General features: G+C 37.1%; 3 protein-coding genes across 3 annotated transcripts; 2 read left to right on the forward strand and 1 right to left on the reverse strand.

Moving 5' to 3' along the window:
- Positions 1–1,649: 1,649 nt before the first annotated feature.
- Positions 1,650–7,179, forward strand: LOC107039670 (TBC1 domain family member 31). Its single transcript, XM_015259423.2, has 4 exons — positions 1,650–3,481; positions 4,973–5,267; positions 5,937–6,169; positions 6,281–7,179. The coding sequence occupies exons 1-4, from the start codon at positions 1,927–1,929 to the stop codon at positions 6,541–6,543; spliced, it is 2,346 nt and encodes a 781-aa protein (XP_015114909.1). The 5' UTR covers positions 1,650–1,926; the 3' UTR covers positions 6,544–7,179.
- Positions 6,608–8,664, reverse strand: LOC107039673 (adenine phosphoribosyltransferase). The gene is made up of 4 exons (XM_015259425.2): positions 8,326–8,664; positions 7,181–7,412; positions 7,024–7,102; positions 6,608–6,928 (listed from the first exon to the last, which is right to left on the reverse strand). The coding sequence occupies exons 1-4, from the start codon at positions 8,406–8,408 to the stop codon at positions 6,789–6,791; spliced, it is 534 nt and encodes a 177-aa protein (XP_015114911.1). The 5' UTR covers positions 8,409–8,664; the 3' UTR covers positions 6,608–6,788.
- On the forward strand, positions 8,487–13,763 carry LOC107039672 (eEF1A lysine and N-terminal methyltransferase homolog). The gene is made up of 6 exons (XM_015259424.2): positions 8,487–8,917; positions 9,510–9,632; positions 10,434–10,650; positions 11,123–11,341; positions 11,861–12,117; positions 12,600–13,763. The coding sequence occupies exons 1-6, from the start codon at positions 8,826–8,828 to the stop codon at positions 13,693–13,695; spliced, it is 2,004 nt and encodes a 667-aa protein (XP_015114910.1). The 5' UTR covers positions 8,487–8,825; the 3' UTR covers positions 13,696–13,763.
- The last annotated feature ends 4,084 nt before the right edge of the window (positions 13,764–17,847 follow it).

Genomic DNA, 17,847 nt, shown 5'->3' on the forward strand with positions numbered 1-17,847 from the left:
TTGTGATGAGCTTAGACTGAGCTCAATTGATAAATCTGTTTCTGAGTTACGAATATTTTTAAAAAAGTCAAAAGTGTCCATTTTACTCCACCCTCCCCTAATTAACCAATAAAAAAATTGTAAAATGATTGATTTTATGGATCACAATACTCCTCGCCCCGCCCCCTCGCCGGACTTTTCTATCATAAACCACGCGTCAGCACCATTCCCTCGCCCTGCAAGGGACACACCGGTCTCCCGCCGATGTTAATCCTCAGTGTCTACAAATCGAGACCCAAAATCTGGGAACTCCTTTTGCGTGATCGGCAAACCTACCACCACGTTCAAAAGCATTGCAATGTCTTTGCAATGAAATACAGTAGGCGAAAAAAGTTCAAATATTTTCAGAAACATTCCTAATTGAGCTGCTCCACTTCAAAAAATATAATTAGCTTACAGGGGAGGCTGGGGTAAAATGGACACATTTGACTTTTTTTTAAAATGTTAATAACAGGTTGAAATGTTGATGAAATTCAATAAATTTTTCTCTAATGCAAAGAACAATTCTTTCCCTTTTCTAATGAGACTAAGCTGAGCTCAATTGATAAATTTGTTCCTGAGTTATGAGTAATTGAAAAAAAAGTCTAGTGTCCGTTTTACCCCACCCGCCCCTACGTAGGGGAGCTTGGGGTAAAATGGACACTTTTGACTTTTTTAAAAATGTTAATGACAGCTTGAAATGTTGATGAAATTCAATATTTTTTTTCTTCAATACAAAGAGCATTTTTTTCCCTTTGTAATGAGCCTAATTTGAGCTCAATTGATAAATTTGTTTCTGAGTTGTGAGTAATTTTACAAAAGTCTAAAGTGTCCATTTTACCCCATCCTCCCCTATACATAGGTGTAAAACAAAGAAAAACATTTGTAACATCAGACGAATAAATAAAAAACAATACCTTTTTAAATTGCAAAAATCGTCTTCATCTCCGGACTCGGTCAAACGATTTGACCGAGAAAATTTAGGCAGAAAAAATTGTTTTACATCTATGTATAGGGGAGGATGGGGTAAAATGGACACTTTAGATTTTTGTAAAATTACTCATAACTCAGAAACAAATTTATCAATTGAGCTCAAATTAGGCTCATTACAAAGGGAAAGAAATGCTCTTTATATTGAAGAAGAAAAATATTGAATTTCATTTGTAACATCAGAGACGAATAAATAAATAAAAATACATTTTTAAATTGCAAAAATCGTCTTCATCTCCGCACTCGGTCAAACGATTTGACCGAGAAAATTTAGGCAGAAAAAATTGTACACGAAATATTCCAGTAGAATAATTTCAACACAAAAAAAAAATTCAAAAAAAAATTCAATACAAAATAAATGAAAAGAATTGTGTATAGCGACTGCGCGCACTAGGGTTTCCAATTATGCAATTTTTCTCGTCATTCAACACTGAAAATCATTTTTAAAAACATAATTTTGAACGGTCACTCAAACAATCCGGGCCTCGCAGGTACCTGGCGGACTCATCGGGCCCCAAATACCCCCCAAAATGCAATTGCCTCCCCCTCCTTCCTTAATCCCCAAGAACCCCAACTACTCACCGAATACCGTTAGCTTCCATTCACTTCTGCACACTCATCAGTGCAAAATTCTCCTCCGATCAGTGCGGTCTTCCGAGTCCTTCGAAACCTTTCCCAACTCCCAGCCCTAAAACCACATTACCAGATAAATTCACAAAATTGTCTTCCTGCAGAAGCAATTGTGGCCATTCCCCGCGAAAAAAGCCTCGAAAAACTTAATCAGCGTTAAAAAACTGATTCATTCAAATAGTCTATTTGAATCAGGACGCACGCCATTGCCGTCGCCATGGATACGCGTCAGTGACTCCAAAACATCAACAGAAACCATAACCCCTCAAAAACAAACTCAGTGGTGAAATGATCCCCGAGTGTTCCTCGAAGCTCCAAAAAATCGGTCGTGAAAAGTACAAATTAACCCTGAAAAACCCCTCAAAGTGCCTTCTCCGCAAGAACTTTCAACACATAACCTTCCGCGAGGACGAAGAGACGCTGATAGCAATCGATACAAAAGGGGTGAGCTACCAGCTCCACCTGATATCTGGCGACTGGTGGGTAAAAAAACTAGGCCCAGTGGGTCAATCCACCTTCGTCTCCTTCAGCCCGATCCAAAAAAACGAGTTAATCATCGGTTTAACCTCAAAAGACATAAAACTCCTCAACTCAAACGACTTCTCCCCCCAAAAGTACTGCCTCCTCAAGGCGCACCAGGTCCCCCCGACCTGGATCTCCTTCTACAAAAACTACTGTCTCACAGCCTCTCGAAAAGAGGCGGTAATATGGGACCTGGAGACAGCGAAAAAAATCCACCAATTGCGACTGGAGACGAAGGAGTCCTCGATAAAAAAGGCCCTCATCTCCCCAAACGGAGTGATCGTAGTCCTCTACGACACCGATGTCATTCAGTCCTGGCTCTTCGAGCTATTCTCCTCCGAGAACCGCATATCGATAAACCAAAATGGCGTCCGCAACGCCAAAGACTTTATCTTCACGGAAAACGGCAGATCTATAGTAATTTGCGGTGGCAAACGTAGAATTCTGATTTACAACACAAAATCCTGGAGTTTGACGTGTAAATTCGAGTTGCCGGACGGCAATTCAGTGGCAAGAAGGCTGTTTGCCGTTCCTCAGGTGGTGGACTACAGCTGTAAAATGGTGGCCATTTTGTTTGAAGATGGCCGCCTGCGGTTTTTCGATCTATCGAAGAGGTGTTTTGTGCCGACTTTGGAGGGGCCTTTGGCGGGAATCAGGAAGGCTGTCGTGTCCCCCGGGGGTCAGTGGCTGGCGACCATCACCTTCGATGGCTCCCTGGTGCTATCCTCCGTCGATAACCTCGTTAAACCCTCCCCGAAGTCTCCCAAGGCCCTCAAATCGGCGCAAATCCAGTCTCACGGAGTTCACGATCACCTGAAATGCGTGAGAAGCGGATTCCAGGTGGAGCTTGAGTTGAAACGACTCCGGCCGATTCTCAAGGAGTTCGGGGAATACCCCGAGCGCCACAGGGCCCTCATCTGGAAGACTCTCCTCAGGCTCCCGGAGAATAGGCCTGAGTATCTCGGTTTGTCCGAGAAGACTCTTCTCGAGACTGAAGTTGAGATGCTGAGGGAGTGGAAGCTCGCCGATAAGAGCAGGGAGATGCTGCTCTCGGTGACGATTGAGAGGCTGATTCAGTTCTGTCCGCTCTTGGGGCAGACGGCGTTTCTACCGGAGCTCGTTTTTCCGTTTATCGTGGCCTTTCGGAGGGATCCCATCGCCGGGTTCGAGGCGGTGCTCGTGGTGTTGTGGAACTTCTGTCAGAAGTGGTTCGAGTATCATCCTCTGCCGCCCATCAACGTCCTGGGGATCGTTGAGAACATCCTCGGGGAAGTTGACCCCCAGTTGCTGGAGTTTTACTGTCAACGTGGCGTCACTTCGAGTGAGTACCTGTGACTTTCATTTTTTATTCGTTTTCAATCAATAACGAGTCAATATTGACAGTGTAGGGGAGAGTGGGGTAAAATGGACGCTTCAGACTTTTGTTTTAATTACTCATAACTCTGATACAAATTTATCGATTGAGCTCAGTTTAGGGTCATCACAAAGGGAAAGAATTGGTCTTTGCAATGAATAAGAAACTTATTAAATTTTATCAACATTTCAAGCCGTTATTGACATTTTTTAAAAAAGTCGAAAGTGTCCATTTTACCCCAACCTCCCCTATACGTATTAACAACTAGCATAAAAAAGTCTTAATTAAAATTATAATTGGGGGAGGGCAGGACAAAACGGGGCACGGTGGGCAAAATGGGACACCTCAAATTTTCGCAAAAATTGAAGTAATGATGAATTTGCGAGAAAAGTATGAAATAACTACCTGATGAGTTAATTAAGAACTATCAATTTTTTTCAGATTTTTTCGACAATCCATTTCAGAGATATGATTGTCAATTTTGATTATTGACCAGTTTTCAATGAATATCTCGGAATCTGCGGGAGATAGCAAAATTTTTGTTATAACCTTTTTTATAGAACCGATTGAGAGCTACAACAAATCTAATTACGAAAATTTCGCTATTTCCCGTAGATTCGGAAATATTCCTCAAAAACCCAACTGGGAGATGAGTCGACTTGAACCGCTTTACCACTTCGCTACTAAATTTAATAATCATAACAGACTATTGTATCAAAATATCGAATTAGTGATTATCAATCATAATTAACCAATATTTTGATTAAATTTTATCAACATTTCAAGCCGTCATTAACATTTTTAAAAAAGTCAAAAGTGTCCATTTTACCCCAACCTTCCCTACACGTATTAACAACTAGCATAAAAAAGTCTTAATTAAAATTATAATTAGGGGAGGGCAGGACAAAACGGGGCAGGGTGGGCAAAATGGGCCACCTCCAAATTTTCGCAAAAATTGAAGTAATGATGAATTTGCGAGAAAAGTATGAAATAACTACCAGATGAGTTAATTAAAAACTATCTCTCAATTCTTTTCCGATTTTTTAGACAATCCATTTCAGAGATATGATTGTCAATTTTGATTATTGACCAGTTTTCAATGAATATCTCGGAATTTGAGGGAGATAGCAAAATTTTTGTTATAACCTTTTTTATAGAACCGATTGAGAGCTACAACAAATATAATTACGAAAATTTCGCTATTTCCCGTAGATTCGGAAATATTCCTCAAAAACCCAACTGGGAGATGAGTCGACTTGAACCGCTTTACCACTTCGCTACTAAATTTAATAATCATAACAGACTATTGTATCAAAATATCGAATTAGTGATTATCAATCATAATTAACCAATATTTTGATTTGCACTATAAATATCTGTGTTTAGTCAGAGTTTAATTAACTCCGTTTGAATTGAGGAGGTTCATAATTAATGAAATCAATCTGCACCTTTCGTTAGCTGAGTACGCCTGGCCGCTACTGAAGACCAGTCTCAGCGAAGTGTTGGCGGGACGGGAGTGGATGATACTGTGGGACCATCTGATAACCATTGGGCGACCGTCCATGCTGATACTCTGCGTTGTGGCGTACAGCGTGTGTAATAGGGAGGCCATTGTGGGGATTTTGGAGGATAAGGAGGACTTCCAGGTGTTCTTTGGAACGCAGGGGCCCGTCTCGGCGAGGAAGATCATTAGGGTGGCGGAGAGAATTGACAGGGAAGTCTCGGAGAAGAATCACCCCAGGATGTACTTGAGGTATTTATTCCGTGCTCAATGCTGTTTTTGAAGAGGGAACTTACATGGAGCTCACAGCCAGTTTTCAGAAAAAAAAATTGACATTTCACGTGATGAAATGGTGAAATAGAATTGCATTCAAAGAGATTGATAGGATTTTTATTCATTCAATTCTGTTAGTTGAATATTTGTTGTACCCAAAAACCATTTTTCAATCTTTTTTTTTTTTTTTTTTTTAAAAATGAGAGAATAAAAATAGATGAATAACAAAACTTGTCAAAAAAACTTAGCTAGTCGATTAATTTTCCGTTAGTTGAATATTTGTTGTACCCAAAAACTATTTTTCAATCTTTTTTTTTTAAATGAGAATAAAAATAAATGAATAACAAAAATTGTAAGAAAAACTTAGCTAGTCGATTAATTTTCCGTTAGTTGAATATTTGTTGTACCCAAAAACTATTTTTCAATCTTTTTTTTTTAAATGAGAATAAAAATAAATGAATAACAAAAATTGTAAGAAAAACTTAGCTAGTCGATTAATTTTCCGTTAGTTGAATATTTGTTGTACCCAAAAACTATTTTTCAATCTTTTTTTTTTTTGGAAAAAATGAGAATAAAAATAAATGAATAACAAAACTTGTAAAAAAAACTTGGCTAGTCTATTAATTTTTTGTTTTATCAATTTCATAGAGACAATCTGAAATTTCTACCTGCAAGTGGACCCTATCCACCATTTCTCCTCAAGGAATATCCCAAATTCTTGATTGGAAATTTGGGAAATGTGAAGCAATTGTTGGACATGAAGCAGGAGGAATTGCTAGTGAAGGAAGAGAGGAGAAAAATGGCTAGAGAGTTGGAGGAGAAAAAATTGAAGGAAGAAAGCGAAAATTTTCTACAAGAGATCCACCAGAAGAGACTTCATGGTATGTAATTTATGAGAATGGAGCATTAGAGTTGTTTTTTTTTCATACATCTTTTTCTTGCAAATAATATATGAAAATAATGGACTATTCAATGAAGAAATATATTTTCAGAGCTTCAAAAGTGTTACAACGAGCAGCTGAAATTAACAAAGATGAATTTGGATTCCGAACGCGATAAATTAACAAAATTATCGTCTGAGACTCTTCTGCATCCAACGAAGAATGTAACTTCAAAACCTAGAAGTGCCAAAAGCAAAGTCATTCGTACAAGACCTCGGGGGAAGAGCAATAACTACGAGAAATTGGTGGAGGACGTGGAGACACTTGAAGAAGAGGTGGAGACCTTCCTGCAAGGTCTCAGGAATTCGAGATGAAAAATAAAATGAAAAAATTCAAGCTTTCATTCATTGAGAAATGAAAAAAGTATTCCATTGTAAATAACTGACGTTCAATATAAATCCTATATTTTTTAAAATATTCTCGGTATAACTTATGGATATAAAAATATGCCTTTTATTGTGCACAAATGCTTGAGTGGAATGTTTCTGTTAAAAAGTTGAAATTAGAAATTCAATGTAAGGATTTAGTCAAAATATTTCTGAGAAATTTGAACTGAGAGTCAGTCGTATTTGACTAAGGAGAATACTGGAGCTTTCAGTTTGGATCGTCCACCTAAATAGACTAGTTCCATGATGACGAGACACTCGACAACATCAACTTCGAGAGATTTTAGCAATTGAACTGCAGCTGCCATTGATCCTGAGAATAAGAAAATCCAATTTTATTTAATTCTCGTGTTCGATGGATTTTTTGCTTCTCAATTTTTCGACTTATTGTTGGATTATTTTGAATACCTCCAGTTGCCAGCAGATCATCGACAATCAGCACCCTCTTGCCACTGCTGATGCTCTCAGTTTGAATCTCAAATGTTGCCTTTGGATAGAAGAAAATAAGAATGAAATGTGTAACCGAAGGATCACAAGTTTAAGAATAAAAATTGTTGAAAAATACCTCTCCATACTCCAGTGCGAAACTCTCCTCAGCAACATCTCCTGGTAATTTGCCCTTTTTCCTAATAGGCACGAACGGTTTTCCAAGTTCTAGAGCGATGAGAGGACCCACTAGAAATCCTCTGGAGTCGAGACCAACGATTATATCCAGCTCCAAGGAGGAGGAATGCTCCACCAGGAGATCCTTCAGAGCTTTCATTGCAGTTACATTTTGGAAAATTCCAAAAACATCCCTGAATGAAAAAAAAATTAGTGAGTCATTGCACTGTCTAGGAGCTCTATTCAATTGAAAACCCGAGTTTGTAGCAGCGATGTCAGACAAGAGATGAATGTTTTTTTGGGCTCAAATGAAAGAGTGAGTCAAGAATAATTGAGCTCAGCTATCATTGCTATTATTATTGGTATTATTACTGAGGACGGGCAGAAAGGGAAAAAATGGGAAACTGAAATTTTGATTACGCGATAACAAATGGAAAATTTTGAGCCGTCAAATTAAAATCGGGTGAATAGAGCCAGTTATCGAAAAAAAACGAAAAAATCGGAAAAAATTGCGAGATGAGTTTTCCTAGTCCCTCAATCGTAGAAAAAATCGAGATCAATTTCCAAAAGGGCGAGGGTCAGCCACTGACTCATTTGGCATGGAATACCTTATGTAGGTCTCTTGCTCAATTTTTTTAAACATAAACGCAAGTGGTAGAGACACCAAACTGTTTAATTGGTTGATTCTTATACAGAGAGTCGACTATTATTTACTATTCTTTGCAGGAAAATTGTTATAGGGGTGGGTGGTGTAAAACAGATACTTTAGACTTTTTTAAATTATTAATAACTCAGAAACAAATTGATCAATTGAGCTCATTTTAGGCTCATCACAAAGGCAAAGAATTGTTCTTTGTATTGAAAAAAAAATTATTAAATTTTATCAACATTTCAAGCCCTCACTGACATTTAAAAAAAAGTCAAGTGTCCGTTTTACCCCAACCTCCCCTAGACTCTGAAAAAATTCAACTTCTTGTACCAAAAAATGAATGCGTTCAATTTTTTGTTAAAAAAATGGATTGAGGAACTTGTATTTTCTCTCAGTGCACACGTGCAGAATGAACCTCAATGTGTTGAGTGCCACGTGGTAACATGCGCCAAACTCACTTGTAAATAATTCCCTCCTTGGGAAAATTTTTGTACGTTTTTATCGCGCTTCTCACCACTTGTACTTTCTCTTCTCTGTCCATTTTTTATTACCAACGTTTTCCAAACTTCGAAGAAATATTAAAAATGGAGGAAAAAATTAAAATAACGATGGGGTTCGGTCACAACTGGGTGGGGCTCACCTCGACGATACACACTTTGGGATAGAAATACAGTAAACTCTCCCAGATGCAGGATGTTATCTGTGAACATTGCCCTCCCTGGTAAAACAGTCCGATTCTTTCCCACTGGGTGATAAAAAATGAATCGGCGTTACATAAAAGTCTGTCCAACAGTAATTAAAAAACATTTCCTACCTTTCCAGCCTCATTCGTTCCATGTTCTTTCCAGTGTTTATTAACCTCACATTGTTGACAGCGGCTTAACAATAATTGGGTCTTAAAAAATTGAAAGAAAAGCCGCATACAATAGAATAATTCAGAAAAACATAATTTTGAAACATGAATCTATTGCCGAAGTGTCACGAAGAGTTCAGTAAAGCCGATTACTGGAATACATTCTTCAAAAAACGAGGGAAAAAAGCATTCGAATGGTAAGAATCGAGGCAGGTGGGGCAAAATGGACACTCCGAGCATTTTGCTATATAATATTCATAACTAGAAGATAAATTAATTAATTGAGCTGATTCTGGGCTCGTTGCAAAGAGAAAGAGGTGGAGTAAACAGGTCAATTTCTGGACGAGTTCAATTTGCATTGAATATTCCATAAATAAAATGAATAATCATGTGATCAATCATTTTTTCTATTGATCGACATTCAATAGATAAAAGAAATATCGTCCAGTCGTTCAGAAATTAGGGGTTTCGGCTGCATTCAACTATTTCTTCTTTTAATTATTCTTTGTTTTGTTATTTTTACTTCAAATAATTTTGTTCTGCTAATTAAAATATTCTTGAAGATTTGGAAGTCATCATATCCCATTTAGATGACTCTTTTAATCTAGATTTTACCACGAAACTTGAATTTCTCTTAACCTTCCAGCGATTGGCCTGTTCACCCCACATTCTTAAAGAACAAAAATTCCATTGCATCAACAATTGAATAGGTTTTTAGCATTTGAAAAAAAGTCTGGAGTTTCCGTTTTATTCGACAATAAAATTAACATGAAAATAATTGCTTTTAAGGTATGGGGAGTATCCGGAATTATGCGGACAATTATCCAAATTTATAAAGCCTAAAGATGATGTGTTGGTCGTCGGCTGTGGTAATTCGACCCTGAGTATGGATTTGTATGATGTTGGATACAGGTAATGTATAATGAACGATTGAAACAGTTGAAGAAGAAGCTAGATGAACTTCTGCGGAATTTTTTTTAATCTACTGAAAATTTCATTAGTTTTTTTGCTGATTTCCGTTAAAAATTTCGTAGCACTTCATCATTACTTATTTATTTCGTCATATGTATACCCTCTCGGGCCTTTACATTTTGTTCCCATCCCTACAATGAAACCCCGACAGAGAATTGCACTTGAAAATTATTAAACTAAATTAGGTCAAAGTAAATTACATTCAATTTAGTTGTGATTAGCACAAGTTCTAGATATATAGATACAAAGTTTGCACTTAGTAATAGCAGGGTACTGTATTTTTTATATCACAGTGAAAATCTTATTTTTCAATTTTCAAGTTTTTGAAGTTTTTTCATTTTTAAATTTTAAAAAAATTTTAAATAAATAAATTTTAATAAAATCCTTAAATGCACTTCATCATTATTTTATAAAAACATATTTCAATGTAGACATTGTTTTATAGACACATTTTCGATAGAGAAGAATCAACAGACTTCGATTTTTCCATTGAATTCATCATTCTATTCATATTTTTTACACAGAAATGTCTGGACACAAATTTTCCAATTTTTTTTTCTTGGATTTTGAAAAACTCATTCTGTGTTCAGATCTTTTTAACAGGAGTATACATTCAACACAATAGATTGTCTTGAAAACAGTAAATCTGTTGAATTTTCGTTCCATTAAATATTTTTATTACGACTTTCATCAATATATTGAGACTAAATCCCTTGAAAATGCGGAGTAATTTATTTCCAGCAATGTAACAAGTATCGATATATCAAAAATAGTAATCGACCAGATGAGGGACAAAAATAGGATAGATCGTCCGGATCTAGTATTTGAACAGATGGACGCAACACAGACCACATATTCAAATGAAAATTTTTCGGTCGTACTGGACAAAGGAACTCTCGACGCTCTCATGCCTGACACCAATAAAGACACTATTCTCAGGATAAACAGGTTTTTCGACGTTGGTATTCATTTATGACAATAATCAAAAAATTCATAGAAGAAAATTCTGTTCGATTTCTATTGAACTCATCTGCGCGTTTTTTGTCCATTGAGATATTTTCTATAGAAATTCATCGGCCCCAAATTTTTATTTTGAAAGTTTCTTTCATTTTTTTAAATGTAAAGACAAGAGAAGTTGAATCTAACAAATTCAAAAAATTCATGTTAAAGAGATCTTATAGAAAATATCTCAATAGAAAAAATTGCCTTTCAATTTTTCTCTTACGCATATTTATTAAAAAAGCGCGAAGTAAAGCTGCGAAATTGTGAAATAAAATCGGTCGACAATTAATGACTTTTTGAACACAAGTTCCCTAGAAATTCAATAGAATTTATTATTGAATTCGCCAGGTTCTTCTATGAAAGTTTTCCGTGCACGACGCTTCAGAATATTTCCTAATCATCAATTTTTTTCTGTGACTTCACCTCAGGAAATATCAAGGGTACTGCGAAGAGGAGGAAGATACATATGCATTTCCCTTCTTCAGGAGCATATTCTCAGAAAAATAGTAGCTTACTTCTCCAGCCCAAACTACATGCTTCGTATAACCCGATGCCACGAGGCAGAGAACAAAACGAGAGAGCAAGAAGGCAGTGCAATACCAGTTTTTGTTATTATGGCAACTAAATTTCCTGGGATTACGCAGAAAGTGAGGGAATACTTACATAGGATTTTTATTTCGTGTATTTTCAATACGTGGGGTCATTAAATATCAACTGAGAATTCTGTTAACTTTTTGGAAATTTCTATTCAAAGTTCGGTATTTTTCCATGCAAATTCCACAGAATTCCATGCATATTCACAAAAAATACAGAAATTTAGTCAATTAAGGAAATTTTTAATGAAAATTTGTACGGAATTATTTTATTATTTCAATTATTCAAATTCAGTAGTAAAAGCATAGAACGATTCAAGTTAATTCTGATTATTAGCTAAATCGACTTTACCAATTCGCTGTTGAATTATATTTAGCGTTTTCTCTACAACAATTTTAAAATATATTTTATATAAAGAGTCGACTGGGCTTGCAACTAGCTTCGAAGCATGAAAAATATTATAACAACATCCATTCTTGTTCTTTATTAGAAAAAGAATGTAATCAACACTGTTTACAATCCCTTTCCCTCTAATTCTGAATCCTCAATTATTTACTCTCAATTTCCATCAGATATTGGAATTATCCCTCACAGACGGTCCCCCAGTTCGAATATCCACGCCAGAAGAATTCATAAACTCCGTTCTATCCGTTCAACAATCTGCCCTGGTGTGCGATAGACTGCAGAAAAAAAGTGTGGCTGACGTTGGGGAAGTAAATTTGGATTTATACATACCTGGAAATGACAGTCCGAGGTACACGATTTATGTCCTCGATCGACCCTCCACAAAGGGGAAGAGTTATGCGGCTTTCCTGGTGCCTCAAGGCCGGTAAGTTGCAATCTGAATGTTCTCGGTATTTAATTCAATATTTTCCATTAACTCTAACTTTGATGAGTGTAAAAATTGATGCATAAAATTCTTCAATTATTTTTTAAACAATTGGACATGAAATTATTATTTATTTTTTCCAATTGTTCGCGATTTTTTATAGATTTCAATCTTATAAGATACTTTTAACTTCTTAAAAGGGATTATCGATCCAAATAATCGGCAATTTTCCTACTTAAATTGTTGGTTAATAAAATAATTCAAAATTTGAATACTTAAATTGATGATTATTTAAATGATTACTTAAATTATGAATAATTAAAAGTTTAAAGTGGTGTTAACTAATTGGCGGCTTCAAAATTTAACGGTAATTATGATTTATGAATATGGCTCTCCCTGACTGAAACATGAATTCGCAATGAAATAATTTCTTGGCAAAAGTAAGTACTTTTTTTCTCAGTGTACTTCCACTCTGTCCCCAGAGACACAGACTGGTTGTTCGGAACCCCAGAAGGAAGGAGGCATTTTCTCTCCAGCGTAGACAAAGACCGCGTGGCAATCGTAATCCTCCGTCGAGATCACAAATTCTCAGACTGGGACCAGGTGAAAGCCGAGTTAGGGCCGAGTATAAAGAACCTCTCGCCCCCAGGCCTCCCCCACAATTACAAAATCGACTACCTGTCTCTCGGGGTTGACGTCGGCAGGCGAGAGATTCTCCACGAAGGCGAGAGCAAGTTGAGTGGAAAATTCGTCATCGAGGACGTGCTAGACGACGACGAGAAGACGCGATCCCGTCGTCTGGTGTTCCTCGACAATCAGTTCGTGGTCCAGAGTGAAGCCAAAATACGATCCATCAAGACCAGGAGGGGAAAGGTGAAGAATGTCGTTGATCCTGGGGCTCTGGCCTGTGAACATCACGCCTTCATGTCAGTGGGGGTCAACGAAATACTTCGGAACAAGACTGACGCTGAGATTCTAGTCGTGGGGTTGGGAGGGGGTGGCCTCTGCCTCTTCCTCCGACACTGTTTTCCCATGCTGAGGGTCACAGCTGTCGACATCGACGAGATGATGCTGAAGATCGCAACTGAGTGGTTTGACTTCGTCATTGATGATAAGATGAAAGTTGTCATTCGTGATGGAGTCAAATTCCTGGAAGAGACTGCCAACGGGGGGAAGAAGTTTGACGCAATTTTGTTCGATGTCGACAGTAAAGATTCCTCAGTGGGGATGAGTTGTCCACCGCAACAATTTCTGGGGAATTGTGTTCTGAATAATGTCTCGAAATGTCTGAATGAAGATGGGCTTTTTGTTCTGAATTTAGTCTGCAGGAATAAGCAACTCAGACCGGGGGTTCTTGATGATCTGAAGAGAACATTTGTGTCCATAGCTTCGATGAAAATGGAGAATATTGTTAATGAGATTCTGATGTGCTCGAAGGTTACGAAGAACGATGAGTGGACGAGAAATTGGAAAACTTCGGCTGAACATTTGAATGAAATTGTGAAGAAGAAAAAACTGTTGAATTCTGATGTAGTAGACGTTACAGAACTCCTGGATGGTTTGACGATTGAATCGTAGTGTAGAAATCTATGTTAGAAAGTTATATTTTGTGTGAAGGGAGATGAATAAACAGAGTCATTTATACATTTGGCAACTTTATTGTTTCATTCCATCACCTCCGTATTTTCCTGGCAGCACAAAGCATCCATTCAATCCATTAACGTAACATTGCCGAATATATACAGATTGTTTTACAACATGATAAACATTCAACCACTCGCAAAAGCAAAAATACTCTCGATAATACAAATTCATCACTGTAAACATTTTCAACTAATTAAACGTCATCACCTTCAAACAATTTTTTCCTACATAAAAAATCAATGACTATTACCTAGCGTTAATAAATAAACAAATGAAAGAAATGATTTTAAAAAATTTCATTCATTAAAAAAAGCTCGTTAAACTAGGTAACAGCCTTAGAAAGTAATAAATAGTGTAATCCTAGTTGTTTATATCTCATACAAGTGCCTAGAACTTAGATCAATTGAAAAATGACAAATTTTTCATCTTCAGACCCCTCGAGAATTTTTTATTTGTATATTTACAAAAATGAATTCTTACACTCGGTGGGTGGGGCCTTATGATTCATACATCTCACGATATGACCTATTAAATATCGACTAGGATACGTAACATATCTCTCAATTTGCGTCGTTAAAACGATCTTTTTTTTCGTGACAACTTCATAAAATTGATGATACTCTCTACGCATTGAGGGAAATATCGACATTATATCACAAAACTAATCTCTTACGTCAAATCTCTCATCTCTTAAGGATAAAACGTTTGGGATAATAATTCTGTGAAATGTTCACAACTTGAACACGAACACTTGGCGATAAAGTGAGAATTTCTTGCCCCAAGAAATCACTTACCTCGTGGCAAATGATGAGAAAGTTACTAAAAATTCTAAAAGCTCAGATCAGAGACTTTTATATTGAAAGAATACAGATTTTACACAAGCAAGAACCTTCTCAAGAAATTATTTTTCTTGTATTATGTCGATTTCTCTCTCGGCGTGGCAATGAAGACCCTAATCTTCGAATAATTCAGTAGCCGGAAAACAGTTCAATTCGATTTTGCATATTGGTCAATTTTCAACGAATATCTCGAAGTCTAAGGCATATAGCAAAATTTTTGTCAACATCTTTTTTATAGAGCGAATTGAGAGCTACGAAAAAGATAATTACGAAAATTTCGCTATATCTCTAATTATAAGTCGACGTAAATGGTTTTACCGCTTCGCTACTGAATTTATCACCAGTGATCTAAAAAATCTAACGATGAATATTACGCTTCAAGATCGAATGAATTTTTTATTTTTTACTTTCAGTTCATTATTGATGGACTCCGATGTACCTCATGAGGGTGTCCCATAGCGTGTGACCAAATAAATAGCGTAGAATAACACAAGGTGGCAGTGCAATCTAAAGTCTAATATATGGTTGAAGTGGAGACTCTCCGCAAATTTCATTCATGCTTCAGTCGGACGGGAATTGTAGCACTAAAATGGAAAATTTAACCATCGAACAAAAATCATTCCTCATCAAATCATATTGCCGAAAAGGAGATTCAGCTACTGCAGCTATAAGAACATTTCATTCCAAGTATGGCACACACACTGGAGTGTCTGATTCGAGTCTCAAACGGTAGATGAAGTGAATGAACTAACCGAAAAATTTTTTCTTCTTTTATTGAAAATTGACGCATTTTCGACCAATTATGGGTATTTTCAGGATAATTAAGAAATTTGATCAGTACGGTACACTAGACGATAGAAGGCATGGCCATCCTGGTCCTTCACGTACTGTAACCACGGATGAAGTTGTCCGCACAACTGAAGAACATTTCAAAAAATATTCAAATGATACTCTTCGAAAGGCTTCTCAAACCTTGAAAGTCTCAAAAACTTCACTTCACCGCATCTTGAAAGTATTTTTAAACTTCCATCCCTACAAAATTTCTGTACATCAATTTTTAAGTGAGGAGGCGATGGCTCGCCGTGTGCAATTTTGCCAAGAACTTCACAATTTTTTTGAATCCAAGGAAATGAAGGCACAGAATATCATCTCGGACGAAGCACATTTTTACTTAGGTGGCTTAGTAAATAAACAAAATTTTCGCTTTTGGGGGACTGAGTCACCTCACGTTATTAAAACCAAGTCCTCACACCCGAAAAAAGTCACTGCATCGGTGGCAATTACAATAAAAGGTATTTTCCTTGAATTTATGGAGAGTCCAACAGTCAGTGCTGATATTTACTGCCTATGGGGTTTTCTCAAGGACAAGTGCTATGAGAAGCATCCGACGACGGTGGGAGAGTTGCAAGACGCAATTAGGGATGCTATCCGAGCTGTTGATAAAAACACAATACAGCGCATCTATACCAGTTTCGAACGCAGGATAGAGTTCTGTAGTACAAGTGATGGCGGACACTTGGAAGGAATTGTCAGGGTGTCCCATAGCATGTGACCAAAGTAAATTGCAAATAACTTGGATACAGTAAAATGTAAATAATTGTTCTTTTTTTATTGCACAAGGAACATTCGGCAAATTACAATACAATTCCTTCCAAGTGTCCGCCATCACTTGTACTACAGAACTCTATCCTGCGTTCGGTATAGATGCGCTGTATTCTGTTTTTATGAACAGCTCGGATAGCATGCCTAATTGCGTCTTGCAACTTTCCCATCGTCGTCGAATGTTTCTCATAGCAATTGTCCTTGAGAAAACCCCATAGGCAAAAATCGCAGGGATTCAAGTCCGGACTGTAAGGCGGTCATTCCATGCCCCCATAGGCATACTTAGGGTAACCTAAGCCTAACACACGAGTGCCGTAAACGAAAAAAAGTACTTCAAATACTCCAGCAGTCCTGTGTTGGGCGGCACCATTTTGCATGAAGTAGAAAATCTTGACTAACTGATTTTATCGTGCTCAAGGAAAGAAGTTCTTCTTCAAGAACTCACAGTAAATATCAGCATTGATTGTCGGACTCACAATAAACTCAAGGAATATACCTTTTATTGTAATTGCCGCCCATGCAGTGACTTTTTTCGGGTGTGAGGACTTGGTTTCAATAACGTGAGGTGACTCAGTCCCCCAAAAGCGAAAATTTTGTTTATGTACTAAGCCACCTAAGTAGACATGTGCTTCGTCCGAGAAGATGATATTCTGTTCCTTCATTTCCTTGGATTCAAAAAAATTGTGAAGTTCTTAGCAAAATTGTACACGGCGAGCCATTGCCTCCTCACTTAAAAATTGATGTACAGAAATTTTGTAGGGATGGAAGTTTAAAAACAAAAGGTTAGTTAGTTCATTCACTTTATCTACCGTTTGAGACTCGAATCAGACACTCCAGCGTGTGTGCCATACTTAGAATGAAATGCTCTTATAGCTCTTATAGCAGTAGCTGAATCTCCTTTTCGGTAATATGACTTGATGAGGAATGATTTTTGTTCGATGGTTAAATTTTCCATTTTAGTGCTGCAATTCCCGAGCGACTGAAGCATGAATGAAATTTGTGGAGAGTCTCCATTTCAACCATAAATTAGACTTTAGACTGCACTGCCACCTTGCGGTATTCTACGCAATTTACTTTGGTCACATGCTATGGGACACCCTTAATTTGCCGAATGTTCCTTGTACAATAAAAAAAGAACAATTATTTACATTTTATTACTGTATCCAAGTTATTTGCAATTTACTTTGGTCACATGCTATGGGACACCCTGTACATCGAATTAAATATTAAAACTTCATTTTCATTAATGAATATTCGATAAATGCACATTAAGTATTTCAGACGCATTGTCGTCTCCTGATATCTGTCTTCTTTTTTTTTTCCACGTGTCGTTATTCACTTTCGTCTTACACACGCAGTGGCCACTTCCTCGTGTATTTTTGCTGATGGATTTGTAACGACTGAGGCCTGATGTGTAAACTTGAGTACAAGAGTAGTACAATTTTTGAAAGCCTTCGGGGGTGGTTTTTTGTGCGTAAGTGCGTTGGGAAGACGATTGGGTGATTCATATTCTCACACCATGCTCTTCAAGAAAGAGATTATGTCCGAAACCTCAGTCGCCATTTTTTTTCAGAATTGCACGTATTAAAAAATTTATTAGAAAAATCTGACTATCGAATTCCCTAGGAAATTTTATCAGATTTCT

Source organism: Diachasma alloeum, unplaced genomic scaffold (assembly GCF_001412515.2).
Source record: "Diachasma alloeum isolate Michigan unplaced genomic scaffold, Dall2.0 Dall_scaffold_00302, whole genome shotgun sequence".
Classification (NCBI taxonomy): Eukaryota; Metazoa; Arthropoda; class Insecta; order Hymenoptera; family Braconidae; genus Diachasma; species Diachasma alloeum.

Coding starts and splice junctions, on each gene's coding strand:
- LOC107039670 (XM_015259423.2), top strand. CDS start 1,927: ATGATCCCCGAGTGTTCCTCGAAGCTCCAAAAAATCGGTCGTGAAAAG. Junction 3,482..4,972: donor TCAACGTGGCGTCACTTCGA/GTGAGTACCTGT, acceptor ACCTTTCGTTAG/CTGAGTACGCCTGGCCGCTA. Junction 5,268..5,936: donor CACCCCAGGATGTACTTGAG/GTATTTATTCCG, acceptor TCAATTTCATAG/AGACAATCTGAAATTTCTAC.
- LOC107039673 (XM_015259425.2), bottom strand. CDS start 8,408: ATGGACAGAGAAGAGAAAGTACAAGTGGTGAGAAGCGCGATAAAAACG. Junction 7,413..8,325: donor AAGGAGGGAATTATTTACAA/GTGAGTTTGGCG, acceptor TTTTTCATTCAG/GGATGTTTTTGGAATTTTCC. Junction 7,103..7,180: donor TCGCACTGGAGTATGGAGAG/GTATTTTTCAAC, acceptor TTCTATCCAAAG/GCAACATTTGAGATTCAAAC.
- LOC107039672 (XM_015259424.2), top strand. CDS start 8,826: ATGAATCTATTGCCGAAGTGTCACGAAGAGTTCAGTAAAGCCGATTAC. Junction 9,633..10,433: donor TTGTATGATGTTGGATACAG/GTAATGTATAAT, acceptor ATTTATTTCCAG/CAATGTAACAAGTATCGATA. Junction 11,342..11,860: donor TTCCTGGGATTACGCAGAAA/GTGAGGGAATAC, acceptor AATTTCCATCAG/ATATTGGAATTATCCCTCAC.